This window comes from Wasmannia auropunctata, unplaced genomic scaffold (assembly GCF_000956235.1).
Source record: "Wasmannia auropunctata unplaced genomic scaffold, wasmannia.A_1.0 LD336000.1, whole genome shotgun sequence".
Taxonomy (NCBI): Eukaryota; Metazoa; Arthropoda; class Insecta; order Hymenoptera; family Formicidae; genus Wasmannia; species Wasmannia auropunctata.
The window spans coordinates 906401-920026 of record NW_012026890.1 but is presented as its reverse complement, the minus strand read 5'-3'; the positions used below and the strand labels follow the sequence as shown (position 1 = coordinate 920026).

General features: G+C 38.3%; 1 protein-coding gene across 1 annotated transcript in view; it reads left to right on the top strand.

The window, feature by feature from the left end:
- Positions 1-11307: 11307 nt before the first annotated feature.
- The window catches only part of LOC105453278 (neural-cadherin), a 150341-nt gene continuing 148022 nt past the window's right edge, over positions 11308-13626 (top strand). Inside the window, exons 1-2 of the mRNA XM_011695082.1 lie at positions 11308-12623; positions 13499-13507. Coding sequence (XP_011693384.1) covers positions 11309-12623; positions 13499-13507 — 1324 coding nt within the window. The 5' untranslated portion in view covers position 11308. The remainder of the gene's footprint in view (positions 12624-13498; positions 13508-13626) is intronic.

Here is a 13626-nt window from a genome sequence, read left to right as displayed (position 1 = left end):
ATATTTTAAATATATTTTTGAAATCTATTTTATATTTTTCATTTTAAATAAGTCGTATCAGTTTTTTATTGGCCCCTGCGATATTTTATTTTAAATAAGTTTTTGGAATCTATTTTATATTTGTTATTTTAAATAAGTTATTTTACCGACCCCTGGCAATAATAGATAAACGGAGAATTATTCCATTGTGTCGTTCTGAAATAGTTTTATGATATAATAGATATTGTCGTCGAGCTAACCGACGTGTTATTCTACAGCCTCGTGTTAGGTTTTCCAATCGGCGTGTATATCGTGGCTTTCGGATAGCAAAGCTTTTAATCCACAGGTTCTTGACCCGCTGCTGATTGGTTGATTAAAATCGTCGCGGCATCAGAGCAAACACATCGCCGTCAGTCGCGTTAGTTTTTTTTTCCGCAGCGATGTTGCCCTACAACCGGCTGGTTTACTTTAAAATTGATACTGACGTTAACTGACGGCCTGTCGATTTCGGACTGCATCGCCCATCCCCTGGCGCTCGCAACTGCCTCATTTCATAAGCGCCGATGACCTCCCCCAATGCAGGTTGCGATTCGAACGGGGCGCTCTACACGCTCGCGCTTCCCGATGCACTCTTTTTTTTTTTCCCCACCGAATACGGCGGCATCCGCGGATTTTCGCCGCGGTGAAATTTTTAATCCGCGTTCGCGCCCCGCGGTGTCGAATTTCAATATAGACAAATATTGATTCGTCATCGGCGCGTGGAATGAAATGCCGAGGAAGCTTTGTTGAACGACAAATTCTTGCGTGACTTGCGTAAAAAAATCTTGTTTTCAACGCTTCTGACAAGCGCTAGATAGATTTCCGGTATGTTTATAATAACAGGCTTGCACTCTGCACGAAAAATGAAGAATTAATTTTTCGGTTTAATTATTCGTACCTGGCATCAAATACAGAAAAGAAAATTCAGATACATTTTTATACAATTAATGAAAAATGTGCTTAAATAATTTGGACATTTGAGAGAAATTTATACTAGAGTCGCGTAAAGAGCAGAAGTTCGCTTGATTTAACTTTAATGAGCTTCCTTTCAAAACCTTCAATTTAATATATATAGACTTCAATATAGATTTAATTCACTTTTAATGGTTCCAGTTAATTAACTGATATTACTGATAATAGCTGCTTACAGGTTTTTATAAAGAACCGTGTAAATCGTTTATATTCTACTCTTCGATACCTCTTTAATCATTAATTAAAAAAGAGTGCCCCCAAACGAAACTTAGTTTTATCAGCTTATTAACGTGCATTAATTAATGTTGAGTATAAATACAGTAAAGAAGGGAACGTTGGACTATCGACTAAATCTATCTCTTTATCAAGCGTATTCGAGTCGATAACTGGTCAAATAATTTCCGCAACGACTATACGAGTACATCGAATCAAGTAACTTGTTCAACGAGTCACGTTGTTTCGGTACACAACACTCAGCCAAACAGTGTCTACGGTTTGTACGGCCGTACACTGAATCGAATAGTGATGTCCGATTAAAATTCGTATCCCTAGCAATTAGCGTATATTTTTTCCGACAACGCCAACAGTAGCCTTCCAATTGAGAGTAACACTCGACGACCGTAATAAACGCGAGCACGCATGCAAGTACAGCTCTATCGAAATAACTAAATTTACCGAATAGAGCCAGCAACGCGATTTAAGCACCTATATTCCATGAAGCATCCCCCTTTTGTGTTAATTTTTGGCGATTTTTATTCATAAACTGTATATATATATTTTATTACATTTTCTAACATTTTCTTAATAAATATAAGTAGTTTCATTTATATACAATATTTATAGAATTTTATTTTTGATTTTCAATAAATATTCGCGATTGATAACACAATTTTTTCAATTTTATTAAATACTGCAAAGTGCAAATACATATATAATGCAACGTTTCCCGTAATTATATATTTGCACTGACTGATTATGTACTCGGCGTATCGAACAAAAATAATTTTAATTTCAACGTGGAAATAAATACTCTTCTTATGAGAGAAAATGTTAAATTGTAATCTCCATTAAATATATGTTCAATACTAATTTTAGTAACTACTTTTAGTAAAAGCTGATTATTTGCAGAAATATATATATATTTTTAAAGATAACTCCAATTTTTAATCAATGGCGATCAAAGTTTGTTATGTATGCGCACGGTGGCCACAGTAATTTGCGAATATACGCGCCGCGTACACCGCTTGATATTTACAACGGCAAACAACGATAAATAAATGTAGTCGTTTACAGTTCCATGTTTTTCAATCATGGTGCGTTCCAGATTTATTTTAGTCGCTTATGGGTTCAAATAAATGTGCGCTTTACCTACGTTTGAAATCCACGTTTAAAAACAACTTTAATTGGTTGTTCCCTTCTCTCTTTCTCTCCCTCTCTACAGCTGTTTAAATTATAAAAAAGATATGCTGCCTTTTTAGATGGAAAATTTATCTTTATAACTATCATGCTACATGACGTAAAAATATTTATTTCACGATGGTATTGTCAACCAAGAAACATTTTATACAGTCATCTGCGAACTTATGTACGTTGTGCATCGACCAAATGCACCGACTCTTTGTACATACTCACGTGCGAGTAGGTGCACAAATACCTGCTCCGTGAACACTCGTATTTCTAACGATCCAATTTGCATGGATCGTACAACATACATCGAAAAACATCCGCTATTTTATGTACACATACCTCGTTTGTCTAATTTCTTTAATGTCAATAAAATAAAAAATCTTCAAGAAATAACTTTAATGGTTCGTATCATTTTTCGTATTGTTATGAATTTATAGCTATTTACTTTTGTATGTATCTAAAAACAAATCAATAAATATGTCAAAGGCTAATTAAATTACATATATATCGTAATTATAATTAAAAAAAAAATCTTAAGGCACAATGATAGGTAAAAAAAATACTTCCTGCAAATTCTCAGTCCCGATGGCGATCGCGTTTGAGAACTGGCTAAAGCGTTGTGCTCCTTCATAGAAATCACAGCCGTAATGAACACTCCGCGACGCACAAAGCCGAGGGCTTTATGCCACGAGAGGTTTGTGGCAATATACTCTTTGGCGCATTTAAAAGCCCTCTCTTCCCGTTGTTGTTAAAGATCGTAGCCCCGCGTCCCGCTGATAAGATTATAAACTGGAGCCTTTGAAATTACGATAGAGAACGAATAAAGTGCGTTTGAGGCGACCCTTTATACAAGCAAGGTGAATCGAAGCAGCTCGCAGTTTATTATACACCCCGAACGATTTCATCCGCGAATAAGTCGCTGCAAAAGCGAATGAAAGATGTTTACGGACCTGACGATCTTAACTTTGTTACACTTCGTTGTTTACATTCGTTGTATAAATCTTCTATTATAAAACTCGCAGACAGAAATCAAGTATTGAGCAAAAGTGAATTTAAGTAAAGCATATAATCGATACAATACGCGGTCTATTCTAAGCAATTTCGCGAGCGATGAAATTTTATGCGAACTGCAGCGAAAAGAAAAAGATTAATATCGGTAATTCTCTGGAAATGGTTTCCAAAGTCAGTGAAATGGATTCGGACGAAAATTAGATTTCCCGCGGGACGATGAGTGATAGCTAATTTTTCTCTTTCATGAATGAAATAGTCGTAACCCGCGGAGAGCAGCAGTTTCTCCTTTCTTCCGCGCCGAACAGTCTAAAGAGAGCGAGTTTTAACCGTGACATAAGCCTATTAGCCTGGCAAGATTTATCCCCGGCCGGCAGTACGCGCGCCCACGCGATTTCACGCATTCAGAGCGGTTTTATAAAGCGGTTGCGAGCGCTCTTCCGAAGTTCATCTATTATAGCGCGCGTTTCGTCAGGAATTACAACAAACTTCGCATGAAAAAAACTGCTTCAGCGTCCACTGTATTTTATCTGTAAATTGTAGTTCCGCCTCTAATATCGTTCTTTCGTGAATACTCTCGAGAATTTCGCAAAATAAAGCCAGAGTTAAAATTACATCTCTCTCGAAAGAGGATCTAATTCTGTGACAACAGTAAGATTTATTTAATTTTAATTCTTTTCGTATATTTTTAGAGTTTCGCGCTTAAACTTCTGAAAAATTTAGATTATACTGACTGGAGACTCTCATGAATTTGTTAAAAAACAAAAAAATAAAAGGATTACATCGCAGAATCTCAGAGAATCTCGACTTGAGAATCTTGACTAATTTATATAAAAATACCGTCATAGCATATAAAATAAATCTAAAAATTTAAAGAATTCTATATTCAAATAGATTATTGGCAGCGACTTGTTTGCTGCTTATCAAATACACAGTAAATAGTTTAAAGAATTTGCGCCTTATTTTTAATCTTCAAATTGACAAACATTTCCAATGAATTGGAATCGATTTTTTACTCTGAAATGAATAGCATTCAGAAGTGAGAAAAACTATATTTGTGTGTGCATACGTGTGCGTGTTTTCGTATTATAAATTGAGTTGGTAACTAAAATTGCAATGTCTAACATATCGCTTGTTTTGCACGACGTTTTATGCATTACTCTCGCGCGACATTATGCATGCGCTATTACTTTTCGTACAGTGTGTATGTGCATGTCAAGGTGGTACACAAGGGGGGTATTTCCAGCGTTGCGATGGAACAAAGTTTTCCTCTTAATTTCGCGCATTTCTTGTTACTCTTATCTCCACGGGCAAAATAGAACTAGGAACGAGATAGTATTAGAGAAGAGTGCTGTACTCTCCGACGAGACAATACGATTTAGGAAACACTTACAGCAAATGCAGTTGTCCAAATCACCCGCATAACACTCACAAAAGTATATTATAACGTTTCCTAACGTTTACAACAATTCCGAGTCTTGACTCCAACAAGATTCTTATCGCATTGCCTTAAACCTACATGCTCTCTGATACCGTTGTCACTCTTGCCAAGGCCGATTCTCGTTAACAACTTTGTAAATCTCTTCGTTCGGAAATACGGGCATCGGGTACAATTAAATGGCATTATTTGATTTCCTGAATGTTGTTAGATGTAAATGCACGATTTCCGTTTCACTTTGTAAGTATTTAGCTTCACAAATCGAGGACGCTTTGCATTGTTGCACCTACTTTGTAGCGCAACTTACGTCCCGCGTAATCGCGCCGCTTCAACGACGGCTTAATTGTCATTCTCTTTTTGATAGATGACAAGTCTATAGAAGCCGGTCTACAATTGTGTAATCGTAAGTGATTGTAGTTGTAAGAAATGAATCAATTACAGCAAATATTCTTCTTATATTCGATTGTGATTGATCGAATTCTTACAACTACAACTACTTACAATTATTCTTACGCAATTGTAGACCGGGCTTTACACTTTGCAGGATGGCTATTAATCCTATTGGTTAAAGTCAAATTATTGGCTCTCTTTGCTGTTAGCGATAATCGTGCATTAGTAATAAAAACAAAGAACCATAAAAAAAAGTTTGATTCTTTTACATATTTATGTAAATAAAAATGACACAACCAACATTTCTTACGTAATCTTCTTATCAGAACAAAAACTATTTCTTTTGTTATAACACAAAAACTGTTATAAATACTGTGTTAAAACACAAACTGTTATAAATACAAAAATCAAGACATTTTTACTTCAATTAATCAATTAATTCATTGCTTTCTCAACGCTTTAGAGATATTCATTGAAATATAACAATGTATCACAAAATTAATACATTTCACATAATATGGCATTTTATATATAACTGTTGATATCATGTGATACATGCAATGTTTTGATTACATTGTCTACATTGTCTCTTCCATGATTAACTTGCAATCAAACGATTTGTTAAATATTCAATTCAGATTTTTTTGTGTAACAATTTCCCCAAATAGTTGCATGGCTCAATTCATTAATTAGTCATTTAATTTTATTATTTACTCAACTAAGAATAGAATAAATGTAATATATATTTTACATCAGAGAAAACTGGAGCAAAGGGTAATAATCAAATTTCCGGTAATAATGATACACGATAATCAATAATTGAAGAATATGATTGTGCAAATGACATTTCAAAATTCTCTACAAAATAGGTTTAAATTGGATATTATGTTATCAGTAATTGCGCCATATTATTTCCTATTCAATAATTTGATATGATATTTAATATAAAATATAATTAAAATATATTCAAAACCTAAAAATGTATTATAATATATTCTACCAAAAGTTCTAATGTTAATCTTCATTTAAATTCGCGCTTATTTCATTAAAAAAAAAAAATGTGTCACTCTTAATTAAATGTTAAGAAAAGTCACTGCAAATATATTTCCTCGTAACGTCACCGATTAGACGCGACTTACAAATTCAACACGCGACTTAGCAAACAAGTGAGAATTAGCTCTTTTCGATTTCAAAAAACTATTTAAAAAGACTAAGCATCTATCTCGCGATTGCCTCGTTCGCTCGTGAGAAAAACTCGAGACGCTATTCCGGCCGACTATCTCCGGAAAGGGCCAAGGCGCCTTATGCGGGTGCATCACGCCCCGCGATCTCGCATCGCCGATCTCGCAAGGTCAGTGCGCCGGAATAAGCCGGGCTCTTTTTACGAGGGCCGCGCGCGAATGTATCGTTTTCTGTTGCTCGAGAGCTCCCGGCCCCCGGCTGTCCCAGCTGAAGTCACTTAATACGTTTCGAGGAGGGATTAGGTGTCGTGTTCCGTCGGTTTTAACCGTATAACGTAGGCTTGCAGACCGACGGAGCATCTGCTCCCGGGGCCGCGGGGCCCTCGACTCCGGTCCCTCCGAGGGACTCGAGGTCTCGACTTCTCGAGACAGGAGAGGCCGCTGGGGAGATGACTGAGAGGAGATTGGGAACACTAGAGAGAATGAGAGAGGGAGAGAGAGAGAGAGAGAGAGAATTATTCTGCGCGGGCGTATAAACGGGTTGCAAATGTGTGCGAGTATCGACTATACGACGAAAATAGATTCAGAGATGACATAGCGGTGGGTTAATTCAATACGTATCGCTGCAGCTAACGCGATTCAGTTGTCAAGAAATCAATTAGAAGAGTTTTCGAGTAAGTATTGAATAGGTACTTGGTATTAAAATGTCATATCCATGCAACGTTCAAACGTACTGAATTAAACCTTGACACTGCCCGGATAAACAAAAAAAAAAAAACACCGACGCATATACGCGTTTTCTGAATTTTTATTTTATTTGGAAAACGCGCCATAAATTATTATAAATTAAAGGAAATAGATATTATAAATTTAACGCAACGATAATTTGTGATGAATTTAAACAAATTCGAAGCAAAGCTATATTTGGTTATATTTGAGCCAGCGCGAATTTCGCTTTTAAACTCCCGTATTACTTGATCAAACGAATTCATTCGTTGCAAAAAGTTATCAGTGTTCAGTTAAATTAGGAGCCCGTGTATGCAGATAATTAAATATACAGTAATTTCTCGCGGAATAATAATAATTTTACACTCGATTAAAAGTTTCGCGAAGTTAAAATAGATATCGGATCTTTATCGACCAAACAAACGGCTGCGCTTCCCTTAAAAGAAAGTTAATGTGCTTTCTCTTAAAATAACAGCCTTATTGTGAATTCCTTCAAGTTGCTCCTTTTTTATTGACAAGTACACGAGTCCAAGAGCAATTCTGACTTGTGGTTTAAACAAGCGAACAAGCACCACTTGTTTGAAGACCACGACTACTCCCCGATACTTTTGCTTACTCTAAGAATACGATCTCTCCATCATCGTCGAGGTTCGCTCTCAAGATTTGTTCGCGTGTTTGTGGCGGCTGGTTGTTTCGAATTTGAATTGGATCCCTTGCATTACGCGTATCGCGGTATCGGAGGGAGGGTCGCAAACTCTTGCGCGACCTGCATCGCGCGGATGGTTGCCGCGCGGGAGGATGCGGGACCTGATACGTTGTTAGAAACAGTCGCCCGTGCGGTGTGGATCGAGTTCTTGAAAACACTCTGCGGTATTGTCTCGTTGCGAGTGCGCGGTTTGCGCACAAAGGACATTCGGCGGCGGTTCGCGCGCGCGTGTCGCGCCGCTCGCGCGAATGGACGACGCATACGTGAATTTGTTGTCGTTGCGCGTGCAATTGCGAGAGATTCCGTGTACGCTGTTAACGCAACAGTTGGCGGAATAGCGGGTGCTTTCGGAAGCGATGTTACAACGTTTGCTTGCAACTCTTGTACGTGAAAGAACGTGTAAAAACTAGGGAAGAGAAGGCGGACAAAAAAAGTAAGGGAAGCCGGGCAACATGCAAACTAGACTCGGACTGCGCGAAATAATTTTCAGGGATGCAGACGCGCGCACTTCTGGCGCGTTTTGTAGATTGGTGTAATAATATTGCGAGCCGAGATTAATTTACGTGGCCGAAAGAATATTATCCAAATACACACTGAAAGTCGAATGTGTACCGATTTTTTCTACCTTTATTTGCTCTCGTACAAGATTAACGTTTGCGCACTTTTAATGAAAAAGTGATTTAAGCTTTTGCAGAATAGTGGTAAAGAATGTTTTATTACTTTTTTTAATCAAACATTGCAAATGTTTAAAAAAAATTACATTATCCTATTTTAAATTAATTACGTGTCAGGTTAATTGAATTATTATAGGAAGATTATCGATCAAATTATTAATCAATAAAATTTTCGATTATTTAAAAGCTCATATTACATTTGATTCGTTCATGTTTTAATTTTTCATTTGCTGACAATTTCCGTATGTCTTCTCTAGCAATCAATCAATATATATAGAACCGTAAAAAATATAAATTTTATTTCGTATGATATTAGAGCACGGAGATAATATCGTGTCCAATATTGCCGCTCACGTTACAACTGCACTACATCACAAAGACAGTTATGTTCGCACATTTCTTTTTTCGGTACGGCCGTCGGAGCGGTTTCAAACTTAAACGAGCCGCGGCTGACCTCACATCCGGTTCTCTCGGGGCGTGAATAGAATCAAATGGAACGGAGGGTTACTAAATGACAATGGTCAACTCGTACGCGCCGGTTCTTATTTCCGGTACACGCGGACATTGTTCATCGCATCCTGCGCTGTTTATGACAACCAAAGGCGCGTTGCCCGTCAAACTTTATCTTACAGTTCAATCACTTTAAGCTGCTTTCTTACAGCATACATTTAATCGAGATACGACTTGTAAACAATTTAATTTTAATTAAAATTTGCCTAATTCAGATTTTCAAGCCCGCATTTACTTCACAACATATGTTTTACTCTCAATCAAATCGTTTTATTTCAAACTTCGAAAAGAATAAAATGACAGATGAAACATAAGAAATTCACGCAACAAATGATAAAATATTCCGCTCGATATAATAACAACGTAAAAATAATTAGGCCAAAGACGAGCAAATCTAATGGATGTTCGATAATTATTTATTCATACAATGTATCGCGATACATTACATTAGGTCTTTGGCCTAATTATTTTTACGTTGATAAGAAATTCAATTCTTTTCAAATTTTAATTAGGATAGACATTAAAAGACGAGCATTAATATAATAAACTAAAATTATGTCTGATAAAAAGTTTGATTCAGTCATTACCGTAAACGTGGAATTACCATTCATATTGCTTAATTTGCACTGTTATACATGTGGCTTGCGTCTTTATCTTTAGAATTACGGTGTTTCCTCTTTCCCGGAGTATTATCATAATACCGAAATTGTAAGCGTTCCCTGCTATGCGGATTTTATGCGAATGATAACAGTAGTCTCGCCGTAATTGAATATAAAGCGCAAGATTAAGATAGTCGCATTTCGAAAAGATATACGAGATCATATTAGATTTCACGGGAGCTCTACGCTATTTATATCGTGTTACGCGTATGGCATTAATATAAAATTTATTATATAATAATCATGATATGACAATTTTCGTGAAATAAAATTAACACACCGGTTGGTATTATTATCAACTTCAAATTAATTAAATCAAAATATCATTTCTCCGATCGAATAATCGTGTTATTCGAGAATATAATGTATAGTTTAATTTTGTCGAAACTTTTCGACGCTCGTGTTCTTAAAATTAAAACGAGTTAATGCGTCACGAGATCGAGAAAAATTTCATACCGAATTTTATTAATTCATATTTTCCTCGTATCTATCATTAAACTCTTTGAGGAAAAAAAGAAATGACGGTGTGCTTGTTGTGAGGCGCACTCGATACACTTCACAACGAGCTACGTTAGGAAGCTGACTATTAAATGCACGTTACGGCCGTGTACAGGGAGTGTTCGATCGAAAATAAAATTAAGGTTAATTTGCTGCGTTGCTGCCAATACGTAAGCGCGGGTCATGAGCTTTTGTGCGAGGCACGTTAATGACGTTATATGAGGGGGGCTTTCTCACGTTGCGGCCGACGCGCGTGTAATTGCACGCGAACATATATAAATGTCGTCATATAGGGCGCGTCACAGGATGCGCGCGTAAATTGTTCACGCGTAATGAATTTACGGCCCGGCTGTTCAAATTCCAAATGCAATGATTGAAAATGCATGCAAAATCACTGCGCTTAAACGCGGACATTAGCCATCATGGCCTCATTATCGCTATGTTAATTCATTTGTTTCAATAAATTCATACATCATGCGCGCATATTTGTCACATACACAAAGTGGTACAAGCAGCGCAATACCTTGCCGTCTGCCTGTTATTAATCGAAACATTTAGACATCCACTGATCCAAATGTTAGATAGACTTTTCTCATAATACTGACAGCTAAAGAAATCTAAAAATATGTAATAATGAATTCGTATAATTATATAATATTCAAGTGTTAAGATAAATTAAGAAATCTAAAGAAATCTAAAAATATGTAATAATGAATTCGTATAATTATATAATATTCAAGTATTAAGATAAATTAATTAAATATAACCCCTTCTGGTGACATATTATACATGACTTATTGCGAGTAATCTGTTTCTTGAATCTAAAGAAAATGCGAAAATTTTAAGTTAAATAATATCTTAATACATCACCAATTTTTTATTTTTCTTTCTATCTGCGTCATCGTTCATCAAAACTCGTCAGTATTTTATTTCTCAAGCGTAGTTCTCATATTTATCTAGCGAATTTCATTTTCTTGACTAACAGTTTTCTCTGTGCTCTACTTTCAGTTGGCGTCAACACTGATGCTCTAGTAAAGGTACCTGGCGTACTGACAGAAAGAGAGAGAGAAAGAGAGAGCGCGAGAGGATAGAGAGCAGGAGAGCAGTACAAACAGAGCAGGATGTGGCGTGCACGAGTCATCGTCTTCCTACTGGCAATCACTTCCGTCATCTATGCCAAGGTAGCCGTGTTGCCGCACGATGTCTACCCGGGTTACGAGGTGACGCAATTCCGGCGCGACGCGAGTCGCGCCTCCAACTTCCGTCTTCTGGAGACCGGTTTCTCCAAGTACTTCACCGTGCTGGGCAACGGCCTGGTGATGACAACGTCGGACCTGACGCCGCTGGTGGATCGTCCGGTGAACCTGATCGTACTGGAGGAGCTGGCCAACGGCACGCAGACCCACGACCTTCACCTCTACGTCATCAATCGCCGGAACATGCTGACCTTCTCGCACGACCGTCTGGGCGAGGGCGAGGTGCCGGAGAACTCGCCGATCGGCACGCGGATAGACGGATTTCCGGTTCTGCGGGCGCGCGGTAGCTTTCCGGTGCACTACAAGATCCTGCCGGGCGACAACGGGGAACGTCCGTTCGCCCTTCGCGAGAGCGAGTCCAATGACACCGGCTTCAATCTCACCCTGAAGAGTCAGATGCAGGGCGTAAGGGTGGTCACCGCGAAGCCTCTCGATCGCGAGATTCGCGGCGTCTACACCGTCGTGATACACGCGTCGGACGGCAACTTCCTCAGCACCTCGAAGATCAGCGGCATCGTTCACGTGCTCGATCAGAACGACAACAGCCCGATCTTCGAGCGCGAGCTGTACGTATTCGAGATCAGACCGACCAATCTGGACAATCTGCGCAAGGGTAATGTGGCGCAGCCCGGCTGGAAGAGGTTCTCCACCGTGGGCAAAGTCACGGCCAAGGACGCCGACGGCGACAAGGTCGCGTACAAGCTGGTCACGCCTAGTAGCCTGCTGATCGTCGTGCCGCAGACCGGGGAATTGCTGCTGGCCGGCGAGCCGGAAGTCAATCCGGAGCAGGACAGCGAGTGCGAGCTGGTCGTCGAGGCGCACGACCTACGCACGCCAAGCCGCAGCGCCGAGAAACCGGCCAAGGTTATCGTGAGGTTCCTCACCTCGGAACCGGACGATCCGCCGGAAGTGCATCGTATACAGAAGAGACGGGTCACCAGGGCGGTGCGACCGACGAAGAAAGTCGACTTCACGGAGGCGGACGGAAATATCGAGGGAAAGATCGCGTTTTATCTCGAGAAGGAAAACGAGAAGGAGACGTACAAGATAAGAGATGAGAACAAGTGGGTCACCGTGGGCGCCAATGGCTCTGTAATGGTCAAACAGAAGTGGGACTACGAGGAGCTGGGCCCGGAAAAGACGATCGATTTCTGGGTTACTATTACGAACACAGGTACAGGTACTATCACAAAGATTTTCAATCAATTTTACCTATAAATATATCTTCCGATAATTGATGTTTATTTTTGGATGTTTATTTTTTGCGAAAAAATTGTTTTCGCATTTTAATTAAATGAATTTTATCGCTTATTGTAGAAGATATTTTCTGAAAAATATTTATTTTGCGTAATTTCGCTTTTGATTGCATTTTATAATATGACTTATGGTATTTGGATGTTAATATTTTTTCGATGGTCTTTAGTATTGTTTAATTAATTTTTGCTTCGGTATTCTCCGCATGTGAAGAGCCGTGCGTGCGATATCCACCCGGTGTCCCGTGCCCGTATTACGATGGTAAAATTTTATTTCGATAAATATTGCCTGACGATAGTTTCAACTGGCACATTTCATGGCCCACGTTCGCGCGTACACATTCACGCTTTTCTTTAATTCATGCTCTTCTTCGGGGCTCTGTTTAAAGGGTGCGGTATCTCTCGTCTCGTATAGGTGAATGTGAATAGAAACGTTATTAATTCTTTGCAGATATATGCAAGATTGTAAATATGTATACACGGCAACAAATATTCAAGGATACAAAACCTTCCACGTTTCCTTTTCACTCGTTTCTGATATCAAAATTTTGTCCTCGAGTTTTAATTATTTAGGAGGTACTGTATATATAATGACAAAATTAAAAAATTATATAGATATTTATAATACATTTTCTTTTATCTATGTATTGTGAATTAATATTATTATATGATTGCAATTTATTATATAAAATATTTATTGCCGTATCTGTCTGCCGTATCTCGGAAAATATATTTCTCGCAAGTATATATTTCCAATATTAATTATAACTCTTTTCTTTTCTCGCATCATCGGTTTCCAAAGGATTTCAATGTAAGTAGCAATCTCTACTTCGCCCATTTGTATTATACATATATTAAGCAAATAAGTCAAACATTAATATATCTCATATCGCTTTCACATTGCATTTTCTGAATCATGTCTCTCAAAAG